This window comes from Balaenoptera physalus, assembly GCF_965194825.1.
Source record: "Balaenoptera physalus genome assembly, chromosome: 2".
In the NCBI taxonomy this organism is placed as follows: Eukaryota; Metazoa; Chordata; class Mammalia; order Artiodactyla; family Balaenopteridae; genus Balaenoptera; species Balaenoptera physalus.
Genome location: NC_138883.1, coordinates 119,299,177 through 119,315,632, shown reverse-complemented (window position 1 = coordinate 119,315,632; position 16,456 = coordinate 119,299,177). Strand labels below are relative to the sequence as shown.

Here is a 16,456-nt window from a genome sequence, read left to right as displayed (position 1 = left end):
TGAAGAGTTTGAGAACATGAGGTCTTAGTCCAAATTTGGGGGAGCCATCTGCTTCCACACCCCAGGGGAGAGAGGCCTCTGGTCCTCTCAATCCCTCAGCTGCTTTCAGTCTATGTGATGCTGCCATTGCTTCTCACTGCCACAAGGTGTCACTGTTGAACATGGCCTGGTACAACCCAGCACTGATGCTCTTCCTCCCTGCCAGGTATATTGATGCCACACCCCTAGAAAGGTGCTCCGTACGTGGGCTCCCGAGGCCATACGGTCTTAGTGCTCTGCTCTTTCAGTTTCCATACTCTGCCACCACCCATCTTACCATCTGGTTGTGGGAACACCACACCAGAGCCGGTTCTGGTGTCAATGTCCTGGGGACAGAACCATGTCTCTCTTCTCTCCCCAAGGACCTCCCCTTGGACAGGTCAAAACACAGAGCATCTGACTGGGCTCCCCGTTCCTGAACAGTGAGCCTGGCTGCCTCAGTGACCCCACGGTGTTTTGCTCTACTTAGGGGGACTCATCAGGGGATTCCCAGGTGCCCATTATGCCAGGGGAAGAATCTTCTGTATTCCAAGGTGATTTTTCTAGCACCTCTCACCCAAGGAAAGAGGGGAGACATAAAACAATTTAGGCTGAATCTCTAGGAAAGCATCTTGCTGTATGAGAGGTCTGTGTGGGCAGGGACCACATCGGATTCACATCGGGGTCCCCTGAGCCCATCCAGGCCTGGCACAGAGATCACTATGGTGAGTGTTTGGGGGATGCATAAAGAGGTGGCAGGAAAGGGAGAGGAGTGGCATGAGAAGCCTTTGTCCTAGGCCCTCTGGGGACCCCAAGTGTAGGGGACCAGTTATGCTTTTACTGCAGAAGTGATGGATTCAGTGTGCCTCCCCCATCCCCCATTCCCCCGTCTCTCCTCAGGTCAGATTTATCCTGGGCCAGGAGGAGGTGAGGATGCAGACCCTGGCAGAGACACTGCTGAGCGACTCCATTCCCCACACTGTGGGGCTGACCGTGTCAGACAGCTGGGCCTTGTTGTCAGTCGATGGGCTCCTGAATGTCTCCGCCCAAGTCCAGCAGGCCCCCCTGGAGGTCCCCTATGGGCTCTTCCTGGGGGGCACCGGGAACCTTGGCCTGCCCTACCTGAGTAGAGCCAGCCGACCCCTGCGGGGTTGCCTCCACACAGCCACCCTCAATGGCCGCAGCCTCCTTCGGCCACTGACCCCAGACGTACCTGAGGGCTGTGCTGAGGAGTTCTCTGCCGGTGATGACGTGCCCATGGGCTTCTCTGGGCCCCACTCACTGGCTGCCTTCCCTGCCTGGGGCACTCGGGATGAAGGCACCCTGGAGTTTACACTCACCACACGGAGCTGGCAGGCGCCCCTGGCCTTCCAGGCAGGGGGCCGGCATGGGGACTTCATCTACGTGGACATATTTGAGGGCCACCTGCGGGCTGTGGTGGAGAAGGGCCAGGGCACCGTACTGCTCCACAACAGTGTGCCTGTGGCCGATGGGCAGCCCCACGAGGTCAGTGTCCACGTGGATGCTCACAGGCTGGAAATCTCCGTGGACCAGTACCCCACACGTACTTCCAACCGTGGGGTCCTTAGCTACCTAGAGCCACGAGGCAGTCTCCTCCTTGGGGGGCTGGATGCAGAGGGCTCTCGCCATCTCCGGGAACACCGCCTGGGCCTGGCTGTCAATGTCTCCCTGCTGGGCTGCCTGGAGGATCTCAGCATCAATGGTCAGAGGTGGGGGCTCCGGGAAGCCTTGCTGACTCGCAGCATGGCGGCCGGCTGCAGGCTGGAGGAGGACGAGTATGAGGAGGACGCCTATGGCCCATACGAAGCTTTCTCCACCCTGGCACCTGAGGCTTGGCCGGCCATGGAGCTGCCTGAGCCCTGCGCCCCTGAACCGGGGCTGCCTCCGATCTTTGACAATTTCACCCAGCTGCTGACCGTCCGCCCACTGGTGGTGGCTGAGGGCGGCACAGCCTGGCTGGAGTGGCGGCACGTGCAGCCCACGCTGGATCTGAGCGAGGCCGAGCTGCGCAAATCCCAGGTGCTGTTCAGCGTGAGCCGCGGGGCCCGCCACGGCGAGCTAGAGCTGGACATCCCGGGTGCCCAGGCACGGAAAATGTTCACCCTCCTGGACGTGGTGAACCGCAAGGCCCGCTTCGTCCACGATGGCTCCGAGGACACCTCCGACCAGCTGGTGCTCGAGGTGTCGGTGACAGCTCGGGGGCCCGTGCCCTCCTGCCTTCGGAGGGGCCAAACTTACATCCTGCCCATTCAGATAAACCCCGTCAACGACCCGCCCCGCGTCGTCTTCCCGCAAGGCAGCCTCATGGTGATCCTGGAACACACTCAGAAGCTGCTGGGCCCGGAGGTCTTCCAGGCCGATGACCCAGACTCCGCCTGCGAGGGCCTCACCTTCCAGCTCCTCGGTGTCCCCGCCGGCCTCCCCGTGGAGCGCCAAGACCAGCCTGGGGAGCCAGCGACCGAGTTCTCCTGCCGGGAGCTGGATGCGGGCAGCCTAGTGTACGTCCACCGCGGCGGGCCCGCCCCGGACCTGACGTTCCGGGTCAGCGACGGGCTGCAAGCCAGCCCGCCGGTCACGCTGAAGGTGGTGGCCATCCGGCCGGCCATTCGGGTCCGCCACAACACAGGGCTGCGCCTGGCCCAGGGCTCCACTGCACCTGTCTTGCCCTCCAACCTGTCGGTTGAGACAAATGCTGTGGGGCAGGATGTGAGCGTGCTGTTCCGACTCACCGGGGCCCTGCAGTTCGGGGAGCTGCAGAAGCAGGGGGCGGGCGGGGCGGAGGGCACCGAGTGGCGGGCCACACAGGCCTTCCACCAGCGGGACGTGGAGCAGGGCCGCGTGAGGTACCTGAGCACCGACCCGCAGCACCGCGCCGAGGACACCGTGGAGAACGTGGCCCTGGAGGTGCAGGTGGGCCAGGAGACCCTGAGCAATCTGTCCTTCCCGGTGACAGTCCAGAGAGCCACCGTGTGGCTGCTGCGGCTGGAGCCTCTGCACCCCCAGAACGCCCAGCAGGAGGCCATCACCACAGCCCACCTGGAAGCCACCCTGGAGGAGGCAGGCCCGAACCCCACCACCTTCCACTATGAGGTGGTTCAGGCCCCCAGGAAGGGTAATCTTCAGCTACAGGGCACGCGGCTGTCAGACGGTCAGAGCTTCACCCAGGATGACCTGCGGACTGGCCGGTTGACTTATGGGGCCACAGCACGTGCCTCAGAGGCAGTCGAGGACTCCTTCCGTTTCCGGGTCACAGCCCCGCCACACTTCTCCCCACTCTACACCTTCCCCATCCACATCGGTGGTGATCCGGACGCCCCTGTCCTCACCAACGTCCTCCTCTCAGTGCCTGAGGGCGGCGAGGGCGTCCTCTCTGCTGATCACCTCTTTGTCAAGAGTCTCAACAGTGCCAGCTACCTCTATGAGGTCATGGAGCGGCCCCGCCACGGCAGGTTGGTGTGGCAGGGGGCACAGGACAGTGTCACCGTGGTGACATCCTTCACCAATGAGGACCTGCTGCACGGCCGGCTGGTCTACCAGCATGACGACTCTGAGACCACGGAAGATGACATTCCCTTTGTGGCTACCCGCCAGGGCGAGGGCAGTGGTGACATGTCCGGGGAGGAGGTACGGGGTGTCTTCCGGGTGGCCATCCAGCCCGTGAATGACCACGCCCCTGTGCAGACCATCAGCCGCGTCTTCCACGTGGCCCGCGGTGGGCAGCGGCTGCTGACCACCGACGACATGGCCTTCAGCGATGCTGACTCCGGCTTTGCTGATGCTCAGCTGGTGCTGACCCGCAAGGACCTCCTCTTCGGCAGCATCGTGGCTGTAGATGAGCCCACTCGGCCCATCTACCGCTTCACCCAGGAGGACCTCAGGAAGAGGCGGGTCCTGTTCGTGCACTCGGGGGCCGACCGCGGCTGGATCCAGCTGCAGGTGTCCGATGGGCAGCACCAGGCCACAGCGCTGCTCGAAGTGCAGGCCTCGGAGCCCTACCTCCGTGTGGCCAACGGCTCCAGCCTTGTGGTCCCTCAAGGAGGCCAGGGCACCATCGACACAGCTGTGCTCCACCTGGACACCAACCTAGATATCCGCGGTGGGGATGAGGTCCACTACCATGTCACAGCCGGCCCACGCTGGGGGCGGCTGCTCCGGGGCGGCCAGCCAGTCACAACCTTCTCCCAGCAGGACCTGCTGGATGGTGCCATTCTCTACAGCCACAACGGCAGCCTCAGCCCCCGTGATACCCTGGCCTTCTCTGTGGAGGCAGGGCCTGTGCACACAGATGCCGCCCTACCAGTGACCATTGCCCTAGAGGGGCCACTGGCCCCACTGCACCTGGTCCAGAACAAGAAGATCTATGTCTTCCAGGGGGAGGCGGCTGAGATCAGAAGAGACCAGCTGGAGGTAAAGGGCTGAGGGCGTGAGCAGGGGTAGGGGCCAGGTAAAGGGGATCCTTCCCTCCAGCCTTCATGCCATGCGTGCTTGGATGGTTTGGGATGTGCCTGTGGTGGCTTCTGGGCCAGTGTGTGTATGTGCCTTAGGTATGTAACTGTACATGTGCATGTTGGGTGCCTGAGGGTTTCTGGGGAGTTTATTGTACATACGGCTGCCTGTGGGTTGCGTGTTCCTCCACATGTCATGTGCACACGTGTACATGCTGTGGCCAACCATTCAAATTCCTGGACCCCACCCAGACCATAGACTCTGATGTGGAGCCTGAGAATCTGTATTCGAACAAGAGTAGGCTCTCTGGAGGGTTTTAACAGGTACAAACTTTGAGGACTATAGGCCTTGAAGACAGGCTTGGTTGCCCCCACCGCCCAGCTCCCATGTCCTCAGTTTTTTGTTTTTTTTTTTAATATTTATTTATTTATTTTTATTTTTGGCTGCATCGGGTCTTAGTTGAGGCACGCAGGACCTTTGTTGCGGCTCGCAGGCTTAGTTGCCCCGAGGCACGTGAGATCTTAGCTCCCCGACCAGGGATCAAACCCACGTCCTCTGCATTGGAAGGTGGATTCTTAACCACTGGACCACCAGGGAAGTTCCCCATGTCCTCAGTTCTTTTCCCAGACCTCAGACCAGGCCTCAGGGTCTGGAGAGGGCTGCTGACCACCCAGGAACCTCACAGAGCGACCGCAGGCCATCCAGCAGACCCATTGCCTTGCTGTGCAACCTCACACCAGTTGCTTGCCCTCTCTGGGCCTTATTCTCTTACACTGCCAACTTCTGAGCCTCTTGTGGTTCTGGCTGTCTGGACTTCAGGGCAGACTGTGACTAAACATGTCTGGTGTCGGGAAGTCTTCTGCCGGGAGAAGGCAGCATTTGAGCCAGGCTTTGAAGAGTCTGGGACTTAACAGCAGAGAACTAAGGGACAGTATTCCAGGCAGAGAGACAGAACAGGAATGTGAGTTTGGGGGTGGTGTATAGCCTTTTATGGCTGGACCATCAGATGAGGGAGCACCTTCCCTCCAGGCCCTGGACTGGACCAGGGTCTGCAAGCTGCCTAGGGCCTGTACTGTAGGAATGTGTCACTGAGAAGGATGGGACGCCCTCTTGTGGCAGTAGCATGGCAAGGGCAGTCAGTGTGTGTGTGTGTGCACGTGCATGACATATATGTGTCTCTGTCCACACATTTGTGTGTGGTGAGGCTGTATGTCCGTGTCACTGGATCTGAGGATGTGTGATTGTGTACATCGCCAAGGGAGTGTGTACCTCAGAGGCTTCAGCAGCCTCCTTCTGTGACCCCTCTCATAACCAGGCAGCCCAGGAGGCAGTGCCACCGGCAGACATTGTGTTCTCAGTGAAGACCCCACCAAGCTCTGGCCACCTGGTGATGTTGTCCCACAGCGCCACGGCAGCCGAGCCGCCCAGCCTGGACCCTGTGCACAGCTTCTCCCAGGAGGCGGTGGACGCAGGCAGGGTCCTGTACCTGCACTCCCGCCCTGAGGCCTGGAGCGATGTCTTCTCCCTGGATGTGTCCTCAGGCCTGGGTGCTCCCCTCGAGGGCGTCCACGTGGAGCTGGAGGTGCTGCCGGCTGCCATCCCACTGGAGGCGCTGAACTTCAGCGTCCCTGAAGGCGGCACCCGCACGCTGGCCCCTCCACTGCTCCGCATCACTGGGCCCTACTTCCCCACGCTGCCGGGCCTTGAACTGCAGGTGCTGGAGCCACCCCAGCATGGGGTCCTGCAGAGAGAGGAAGGACCTCAAGACCGGACCCTCAGCACCTTCTCCTGGAGAGAGGTATGGTCAGGGAGGCCCAGGGTGCAGCCCAGCTCTGGGGGCATAGTCTGGGGGTATGCACAGATAGGAGGCAGGAGCCCACATTTACAGAGCACCTCATCTCATCCTCCCTCACTGGCAGAGAGAGATGAATGTCCCCATTTCCTCCACTCCTTCATTCCTTCGCTCTGGGAGAAATGATTGTCCCCATTGCCACCTGCAGAAACTGAAGCTCTGGAGGAGTCAATCTCCTCCTGCACCCAAAGGCAGGGCATGAAACGTGCTGGGCCTGAGACCCACCATGGGTCTCAGGCCTGCTGCGGCCTGACCTCTAGCCCCGGGCCTGCCTGCAGGTGGAACAGCAGCTGATTCTCTATGTACATGACGGGAGCGAGACGCTGGCAGACAGTTTCGTCCTAGTGGCTAATGCCTCAGAGATGGACCGCCAGAGCCATCCCGTGACCTTCACCATCACCGTCCTGCCTGTCAACGACCAACCCCCCGTCCTCACCACAAACACAGGCCTGCAGGTGAGAGCATTCTAGGACCACCTCCCACCTCCCCTCCCAGAGAGAGGCCAGCACATAGCTCCCCCTCTGTGAGCCTCAGTTTCCTCCTCTGTAAAATGGGGATCCTGCCACATGCCTCACTAGGTTATTGGGAAGAGAGAAGAACGACTGCACTGAAAATAGGACACAGGTGTGGGGCTTTATTACTGGACACTTATAAGTGCAATAGACAGCCTTGTGAATGGACGTGCTTGGTCCTGCTGTTCCCTGGACTCACCCTCAGCAGGAAGCTTTTTCCACGGCTCAGGACCAGGACTCCTGAAGAAAGCTCTTTCAGACCCTTAAGGGTAGACTCCAACTGCTCTCTCCACTGCCACCGCCTGGCTCCCCAGTCCCCTGCCTCTTACACTACTGCAGAGTAGTGGTGCCCCCATCCAGCAGAGGTGGAAGTTGAGGCCCAGAAAGGTGACAAAACTTCTCCAGGGTCACAGTAGAAGTTACTGGTGGAACAGAAAGGGTGTGGCTTGACCAGGGCCACACAGCAGGGTAGCAAATGGGCAGGACCTTGAATGCTGACTTCTAGAGTGTGGACTCTGGGTCAGCAGCAGCCATGGAAGGTTTCAAAAGAGGGCTGACTTGGGCTGTCTGTGACATGGGGCTCTGAGAATCTTTCAGGCTAAGGGCTGCCCTGGGACCACAGTCAGATGGTGCTGTGTAGCACTTCAGCCACCAGGTGGTGCTGTCCACCGTGTTTGTGCCAGGAGCCCTGTGCTAAAGCCCGGCGTCTATGCCTTGCCGCCCTCTTTCCAGAGCTCTGGCTGAGGTCAGCCTTGGGCTGGGGGAGGGAATCCCAGGGGGCTCAGTTTTCCAGGTATGGGAGCCCCTCCCCAGTACTGCTCATAAGTTGCTGACCCAGCAGGACCTGTAACAGGACCCTTGGAACAGGAACAGGATCCTGCCCTGCTCGCAGGTGGGAGGCTTGAGGGGGGCTCCCCTTCACTCTGAGCATGGGGAGGGGCTGCCTGCCCCCAGGAAGCCTTCACCCACCTGCCTTGGGGCTCGTGATTGCACTGGAAACACCTGGGCCCCCATCCCAGTGCTGCTTCAGTGCTGCAAGACACTGGCCTCTCCAGCTCACCAAGCCTCCCACCCCATCCCTCACCAGGAAAGGGAGCCCATTTCTAAGTATCCTGGGCAGACAAAAATCACGATTCCCATCGTGTGCCAGCCCCTGCCCGGACTCACCATGGAGGGTCTGAAGGGAGACCCCTGCCCTGCCAGTGAGCCACATTAAGCAGCACTTTGGGTCAGGGCTGGGGATCTCTGGGGAGGGGGTGAGAGCTGGGGTCTTCTTGGGGTTCATGAGCTGGCCTTGACGGAAAAGCAGGACTAGAGCAGATGGAGACCAGGGAGCCTGGGCGTGGGAGCCCTGGGCCAACAGGGGAAGATGAATGGGGTGGAGGGCCCTTTGTGCAGGGGAGCCCAGATGGCAGTGTGGTTGGAGCCCTGATGGTGGCCCCAGGGCCAGGGAGGAAAGAAGTGGGTAAGCTTGGTGGGGGCAGAACCTTCGCACGCTTGTATCCCCAGATGTGGGAGGGGACCACTGTGCCCATCCCTCCGGAGGCCCTTAGGGGCACAGACAGCGACTCAGGCCCCGAGGACCTGGTCTACACCCTTGAGGAGCCCAGCAATGGACAGGTGGTGCTGCGGACAGAGCCGGGCGCCGAGGTCCACAGCTTCACCCAGGCCCAGCTCGACGGCGGGCTCGTGCTGTTCTCACACAGAGGTGGGTGCCGAGAGGTGGGGGTGCCCCGAGGATGGGCGCCAGCGAGGGCCAGCGAGACCCAACTCCACGCTTGTCCTAGGAGCCCTGGACGGAGGCTTCCGCTTCATCCTATCTGATGGCGAGCATACTTCCACTGGACATTTCTTCCGGGTGACGGCCCAGAAGCAGCTGCTTCTCTCACTGGAGGGCAGCCGGACGCTGACCATCTGCCCAGGTGGGTGTGCCATGCCAGGGGCAGGCTGCCTTCCCAGCAGTCACAGGCCCTGCCCTGCCTCCTGGTCAGAGGCTGACAGTCCCCTTTTGCCTCTCGCAGGGTCCATCCAGCCGCTCAGCAGCCAGAGCCTGAGAGCCAGTTCCAGCACAGGCATCGACCCCCACCACCTGTTCTACCGTGTGGTACGGGGCCCCCGGCTTGGCCGGCTATTCCACACCCAGCAGGGCAGCAGCGGGGAGGCCCTGGAGAATTTCACGCAGGCAGAGGTAAGGTCCACCCTCTACAGCCACCGCTTAGATTCCATCCAGCCTCGAGTGGCCCACTCTGCCCCTGGACACATATGTAGACACGGGTGCCAGCTCCAGCCTCATTGGCAGCCGCTCCCTGGGCCTGCCATGGTCCAGGCTCTGCATGCCCCGCCCTCCAGGAGCTACCAGGCTGGTAGGGCAGATGGGGCTTAGTGTTCCAGGGGGAGGAATAAGGATGCGGGAAGTCAGGGCTATAGGGTCCCAGGGCAGGGATCAGGTTCTGGGGCTTGGCTTCCAGAAGGAACTGCAGTTGGACCCTAGAGGGCTGGAAAAGGCACACTGCATAGGGGACCCTAGACAATCCAGTGGCTGGTGAGGGGTAGTGTTTGGTCTGGAGGGAATAGAGTTTGAGATAAAGGCAGCTGTTGGGCTTGTGGGCAGAGGTGTGAGCCTGGAGCTCAGGTCAAGAGCCAGCAAGAAGCAGAGTGGGTCCTGAAAGCAGACGAGCGGACAGAAGCAGCTGAGCAAGTCAAGTTGGGAGTGAAGCTGCCATCCATCCATCATGGCAGCTTCAGGACACAGCTGTCCCAGAGCGCAGCAGAGGCCACCAGTGACAACTAGAACTCTCAGCCATGGGAAGAGGCAGACCGCTAGGCTGCCTCTGCTGGGATCACAGAGCTCTCTGTGCTAACTGTGCCAGTGGGGCCAGCAGCCATCACTTAAATTAAGGCCCCTTCTAAGTGCAGGAGGTGCCAAGCATTCCAGGGCAGCCTTGGTTCTCCCTGAAGGCGGAGTGGGGCGGGGGTAGTCTTTCAGGCATGGGGAAGGAAGTAACTTTAACGAGGGTGGGAAGATTTCTCAGGTCGCTGACATCAACATCCCCCAGGCCTGGGTTCTCTGTTCTCCCAGCTTCTTCCATTGGCCCCCTTCCTGCCCCTCCCCACAATGAAATATTGAGCAGGCTGCAGCAGCTGTGCACCTTGAATCCCTGAGAGGCTTTGTCATCGGATGCCCAGGAAGGGGGAGGGAACAGGATGAGCTCAGGCCCCTCCCCCACCCTGCAGTGCTTCCCTCACACCCCAGCAATCTGAAGGACTGGATTGAATGGCCACCAGGGGGCCAGGCTGGCAGCGCCACCCAGGGAAGCTGGGAGGAGGCTTCGTGGCAGACACACCCTCCCCCCTTGGAGAAGTGGGCAGGGCAGGACTGGGTGGTATCTGACAGTGCCACTGTGCCGCAATACTCTGAGCTGGGTAGGGCAGGGACCAAGTGTCTCCATTTTACAGATAAGGAAACTGAGGCTCACGAAGGTCAGGTGACTATTCAGAGCCCATGGCTAGTAAGAAGCAAAACCGGGGCTATGCCTTCGGACCGCTAGTCCAAGATTCTTGGACCAAAGGCCACTACTGATTCCCAGAGGTCAGGGACCCCTCCCCACCTTGCCTGTGACTTACCTCATCCCCAGCCAGACACCTCCCACCCACAAGTAGCTCCTGTACCCAGGCATCCAGGCTCTCACCCCCACTCCTGAGGGTCTCCGTTTCCTTCCTGCTCACCGTCACCCTGAGCCAGAGGTTACAGCTGGCAGTCCTTGTGGGCCACAGCTAGCCCACAGATGTGTTCTATTTGGCCTGCACATACATTTAATGTTTTAAAATTAGTGGTCAATATGTGTTTTATTTGGCCTGCACATGCATTTAATATTTTAAAATTAGGGGATCTCACACACACCAAAAAAAACCAAAACCCTGATTTCCGTTTCTTAAAAGGCCTGTGTTCCCTCTTCCGGCCATCAGCTGAAGAGCAGCTACCCCTCTGACTGGGCTCTGCTCCCCTTCTTGACCATGTAGGGCTCCCCACTTCACCACAACCCCGCTGCTCCTAGAATCTCCTGCACACTGTGACACCGGTCGGCTTCCATCTCACTATTGCATAAGTCTTGTTTTTCTGAGAGAAGGAAAATAGTTCCCTGTGTCTCCTAAAAGGGGAAAACAGAAGATAAGCCAAGAGGACACATTGGGATTAGAAGGGGGAGGGAACGGATTTCTTGATGGAAGTGGAGACTATTCCTTGGGGTTTAACACGCAGACGGCCCTAGAGAACAGTGGGTGTGGCTGGAGTGGAGTTGCCGTGGGAGGAGTTGGAAGAGGTGAGGTCATGGGTAACGGGGTCACATGGGGTCTCTGAAGCCAAATGTTGGTGAGCCATTGCACTGTCTGAGCAAGAGAGACAGAACCTGACTTAACATTTTTAAAGACTCACTCTGACTTCTGCATTAAGGACAAACTGTAGAGCGGGGTGGAGCAGGGGCCAAAGCCAGGACACAGTTAGGAGGCTCTTGTGGTAATCCAGGCCAGAGATGATGGTGTGTGAGAGGAGGAGAGGAATCAGGGGTGACTCCAGGGTGTGGGGCCTGAGCCACTGGAAGAACAGAGCTGTGCCCTCTGGAGTGGGAAGGCTGGGAGAGGCGGGGCAGGTCAGGGATTGTCTGGGACATGCTGAGTGTGAGATGTCCCTCAGACATCCTCGAGGAGCTGCCCAGGAAGCAGGTGGCTACGAGCCTGGAGTTCAGGAGAGCACAGCCCAGTCTGGAGATACAAATAAGGGGGTCCTCTCATGGCTGGCATCTGAGGACGTGAGACCCACCGAGAGCACATGGGCAGTGCCTGTAGATAGTCTCAAAGCCAAGCCACAGACATTGCGGAGAAGGGGAGGGACCAGCCAGAGCATCTGTGAAGAAGCGACTAGTGAGGTTGGAGGAAAACCAAGGGAGCAGAACTTCCTGGAAGCCATCGGGTGGGCTGGGGGAAGGAATGCTGACTTGTGTCCAGTGCCTCAGAACCAACCGCTGGGTCCAGCAGCATAGAGGCCATCATGCCCTTGGTGACAATAGGAGTGGAAGCCTGGGTGGAGTGCACTCGAGACAGCATGGGGGAGAGTATAGACTATTCTTTTTGGATTTTTGCTGCAAAGAAGAGCAAAAGTGCGGGAGGTGGGGCAGCAAATGTTGGTGTAAAAAGTGAAGTCAAGAGAAGTTTCTTCTGTAAGGTGGGCGGATAGCATAGTTGCGTAACGATGGGAATAATCCATTTGGGGAGAAATTGATGCCATGGGAGAAAGACAGGAGATGGTAGAAGCAGTGTCTTCAGTAAGGAAGAGGGTAAGGGATTTCATGCAAAAGAGGAAAGACCTGCTGTCGAGAGAAGCACGGATAGAGTATTGCTTTTCCCAGGGGCTCAGAGGTTTGAGGTGGCTTGCCCAAGGTGGCAGAGCTGGGATTTGACACAGGCATCTGACTCTAGAGCCTGGCTCTTCACTGTCACGTGACTGTTTTCTGGCGACCCACTGAGTTGGTGAGAGAGAGCATGGGCTACAGACATAGAGCGAGGCACAGTGGGGAGAGCCTCCAGGGGGGCTGGGCTCCGAGGGGCTGTCAGGGAGACCCAAGTGCCCAGTGCCGGTGCCAGCCTAGGTGGGGACTCCTGGCCACCATGGGCTGGACCTGCCTCTAGTCCCAGTAACGGGCTCTCCCCGCAGGTGTATGCTGGGAATGTGCTGTATGAGCACGAGATGCCCCCCGAGCCCTTCTGGGAGGCCCATGACGCCCTGGAGCTCCGGCTGTCCTCACCGCCTGCCCCCGACATGGCCGCCACCCTTGCTGTGACTGTGTCTTTTGAAGCTACCTGTCCCCAGCGCCCCAGCCGCCTCTGGAAGAACAAAGGTGAACAGCATGGTGGGATGGCAACGTTGAGTGGGGGGGTGGACACTGGGAGAGGCCCAGATAGGAGGGGACACAAGGCTAAGGTCAGCAGCTCATGTCATCTCCCAGGACCTGGTAAATTATAGGGAGGGTGGGCAGGTGGGGAGGCTTTGAGGTCAGAATGGGGGACACGATCCTGGTCCTCCTGGGACCCTGAGCCCCAACCTGGGGTACCTGGTCTGAGGGGGGAGGGACAAACCTGGCCTTGGGGACCCTGATCTGAGGGTCCATGGCTCTCCCCTCAGTGGATGGGACCTTCATAGCCTGTGTCCCACCCCCAGGTCTCTGGGTCTCGGAAGGCCAGCGAGCTGAAATCACCACAGCCGCCCTCGATGCCTCCAACTTCCTGGCCAGCGTTCCGGCACCCCAGCGCTCGGAACACGATGTGCTCTTCCAGATCACACAGTTCCCCCAGCGGGGCCAGCTGATGGTGTCCGAGGAGCCCCTCCACACTGGGCGGCCCCACTTCCTGCAGTCTGAGCTGGCCGCAGGGCAGCTGGTGTACACCCACGGCGGCGGGGGCACCCAGCAGGATGGCTTCCGCTTCCGTGCCCACCTCCAGGGGCCCGCGGGGGCCTCCGTGGCGGGACCCCAAACCTCAGAGGCTTTCGCCATCACAGTGCGGGATGTGAATGAGCAGCCGCCTCAGCCGCAAACCTCCGTCCCGCTCCGGCTCACCCGGGGCTCCCGCAGCCCCGTCTCCCGGGCCCAGCTGAGCGTGGTGGACCCAGACTCGGCTCCTGGGGAGATCGAGTACAAGGTGCAGCGGGCCCCCCACAATGGCTTCCTGAGCCTGGCAGGGGCCAGCCCGGGACCTGTGACCTGCTTCACCCAGGCCGACGTGGATGCTGGGCGGCTGGACTTTGTGGCCAATGGGAGCAGTGTGGTGGGCATCTTCCAGCTGAGTGTGTCTGATGGGGCCAGCCCGCCCCTGCCCATGTCCCTGGCTGTGGACGTCTTGCCCTCGGCCATTGAGGTGCAGCTGCGGGCACCCCTAGAGGTGCCCCAAGCTTTAGGGCGCTCCTCCCTGAGCCGGCAGCAGCTCCGGGTGGTTTCCGATCGGGAGGAGGCGGACGCAGCCTACCGCCTCACCCAGGGGCCCCAGTATGGGCATCTCCTGGTGGGCGGGCAGCCTGCTGAAGCCTTCAGCCAGTTCCAGGTAGACCAGGGTGAAGTGGTCTTTGCTTTCACCAGCTTCTCCTCCTCTCACGACCAATTCAGCATCCTGGCACTGGCCAGGGGTGCCAACGCATCCGCCACGGTGAATGTCACCGTGAGGGCTCTGCTGCATGTGTGGACAGGTGGGCCGTGGCCCCAGGGTGCCACCCTACGCCTGGACCCCACTGTCTTAGATGCGGGCGAGCTGGCCAACCGCACAGGCAGTGTGCCGCGTTTCCGGCTCCTGGCGGGACCCCGGCACGGCCGCGTGGTCCGCGTGCCCCGGGCCAGGACAGAGCCCAGGGGCGGCCAGCTTGTGGAACAGTTCACCCAGCAGGACCTTGAGGATGGAAGGCTGGGGCTGGAGGTGGGCAGGCCGGAGGGTAGCTCTCCTGGACCTGCAGGCGACAGTCTCACTCTGGAGCTGTGGGCAAGGGGTGTCCCTCCTGCCGTGGCCTCACTGGACTTTGCCACGGAGCCTTACAACGCAGCCCGGCCCTACAGAGTGGCCCTGCTCAGTCTGCCTGAGGCCGCTCGGACAGAAGCAGGGAAGCCGGGGAGCAGCACCCCCACTGGTGAGCCAGGCCTGGCGGCCTCCAGCCCCGTGCCCACCGTGGCCAGGGGGCACTTCCTGGGCTTTCTCGAGGCCAACATGTTCAGCATCATCGTCCCCGTGTGCCTGGTCCTCCTGCTCCTGGCACTCATCGTGCCTCTGCTCTTCTACCTCCGCAAACGCAACAAGACGGGCAAGCACGACGTCCAGGTGCTGACTGCCAAGCCCCGAAACGGCCTGGCCGGCGACACGGAGACCTTCCGCAAGATGGAGCCGGGCCAGGCCATCCCCCTCACAGCGGTGCCTGGCCAGGGGGCCCCGCCAGGGGGGCAGCCTGACCCAGAGCTGCTGCAGTTCTGCCGGACATCCAACCCTGCCCTCAAGAATGGCCAGTACTGGGTGTGAGGCCTGGCCTGGGCCCAGATGCTGATGGGGCCAGGGACAGGCTTGCTCAGGCCCCGGCCCCATTGCTCCCATGCCCTGGTGCTGTCTGAGTATCCCCAGAGCCAGAGAGCCCTGGGGACACCAGGGGTGGAGGGTGCTAAGAGGAAGCCCCAGGGGTCCAGGACCAAGTGGAGTCAAGAGCTGTAACCTCCCCAGCTCACTCTGAGCCAGGAGAACTGCAAGGGGCCAAGGGCAGAGGCAGGCCTGGAGTCAGTCCCCTGCCCTGGAGCTGGTGTGGGCTGTCAAAACCAGAGCCACTTCCTAGGTGGTCAGGACTCTGGGTCCTGGGTCTGTGACCTTGGGTAAGTCACACCTGACCCAGGCTGCTAAGAAGGCAAGAAGAAAGGGAAGGGAGGGACAGATGGGGATTCCTGGATTTTCCACTCCAAGCCAGGCCTCCCCTCATCTCTGCCCCAGGATTGAGAGGAAAACTTTTTCCCTTGGTTTTTTAGGGAGACGGTATTTCCTGGAGCAGAGGGCAGGAGGAGAGAGTCCTCCCACTCTCTAGAAGGCATAAGCCAGTGGAATAATATATCCAGGGTGTAAGGTGGGTGGGTTGCTCTGGGATGGGTTTATTTAAGGGGCATTGCAAGGAAGCTATTTAACATGGTGCTGAGCTAGCCCAGACTGGTGGAGCCCCTGGGGTGAGGAATAGAGGAGGGTCTGAAGCCAGCTCATTCCCAGGGCCCCACCTTGATGGGCTGATGGCTAGACAAGCATGGGTCTGTGGCCCCAGAGTGGGCTGGGCTGGGGAGCGTGCAGGGTCTCAGGCCATGGGCCCCTGCGGTGCCTGTGCTCCCCTGAGGACTGGGGCGGGTACTTGGGGGCACTCGGCTCCATGGGGCCTGGATAAATGGTGCTTCTGGATAAGAGGTTCTGGACAGCCATGTGTTGTTTGTCTGACCGTGCACTGGGCCCTTGGCCACACTAGCCTGCACTCCACCAGTGTAGGCCATCCCGCCAGACCTCAGCCACCAGGAGAGATGGGGCCCGAATTCCCACTTGTGGCCGCCCTGCGCGGCTTGCAGGATCTCAGTTCCCTGACCAGGGATTGAACCCGGGCCACGGCAGTGAAAGCCTGGAATCCTAACCACTAGGCCATCAGGGTCTGTTCCTCTCCATCCATCTCTCAAGAGGTTGGAGCAGCAAAGATGAGGAGAGAGGGGGACTTGGGGATCCCAAGGCTGGGGGCAGAGGGGGACCACCAGAGGTGCCTTCCCTCAGCTCCCTGGAGATTTTCACAAGGAAGATTTCTGCTGGTCTTTACCCTTCCAACAAGAGGACCAAGAGTGCTGCTTCTCAAAGGCAGAGCAAGCAGCAAGGGTTCTGAAAAGTCAGCTGTCCCTGTACATGGCCCAAGAGTCCATCGTGTGGTCAGCGATGGATCTGAGACACAGCATCCTCAGAAGGCCCTCGATGAGTTGCCGAGGAGCCACCACTCTCTGGTCCTTTCCCTCCAGAGGGTTTCCCAGGGTCATGGGCAATGGAGACAGATTCTGGGTCCCAGGGAATACCCCAAGCC

At 60.4% G+C, this 16,456-nt stretch overlaps 1 protein-coding gene across 2 annotated transcripts in view; it reads left to right on the top strand.

Annotated features, from left to right (window-relative positions):
• The window catches only part of CSPG4 (chondroitin sulfate proteoglycan 4), a 35,819-nt gene extending 20,015 nt beyond the window's left edge, over window positions 1–15,804 (top strand). For both annotated transcript variants that reach the window (XM_082452583.1, XM_082452584.1), the window contains exons 3-10: window positions 919–4,446; window positions 5,801–6,283; window positions 6,616–6,792; window positions 8,359–8,557; window positions 8,637–8,771; window positions 8,871–9,037; window positions 12,557–12,740; window positions 13,061–15,804. In XM_082452583.1, coding sequence (XP_082308709.1) covers window positions 919–4,446; window positions 5,801–6,283; window positions 6,616–6,792; window positions 8,359–8,557; window positions 8,637–8,771; window positions 8,871–9,037; window positions 12,557–12,740; window positions 13,061–14,895 — 6,708 coding nt within the window. In that variant the 3' untranslated portion in view covers window positions 14,896–15,804. The remainder of the gene's footprint in view (window positions 1–918; window positions 4,447–5,800; window positions 6,284–6,615; window positions 6,793–8,358; window positions 8,558–8,636; window positions 8,772–8,870; window positions 9,038–12,556; window positions 12,741–13,060) is intronic.
• The last annotated feature ends 652 nt before the right edge of the window (window positions 15,805–16,456 follow it).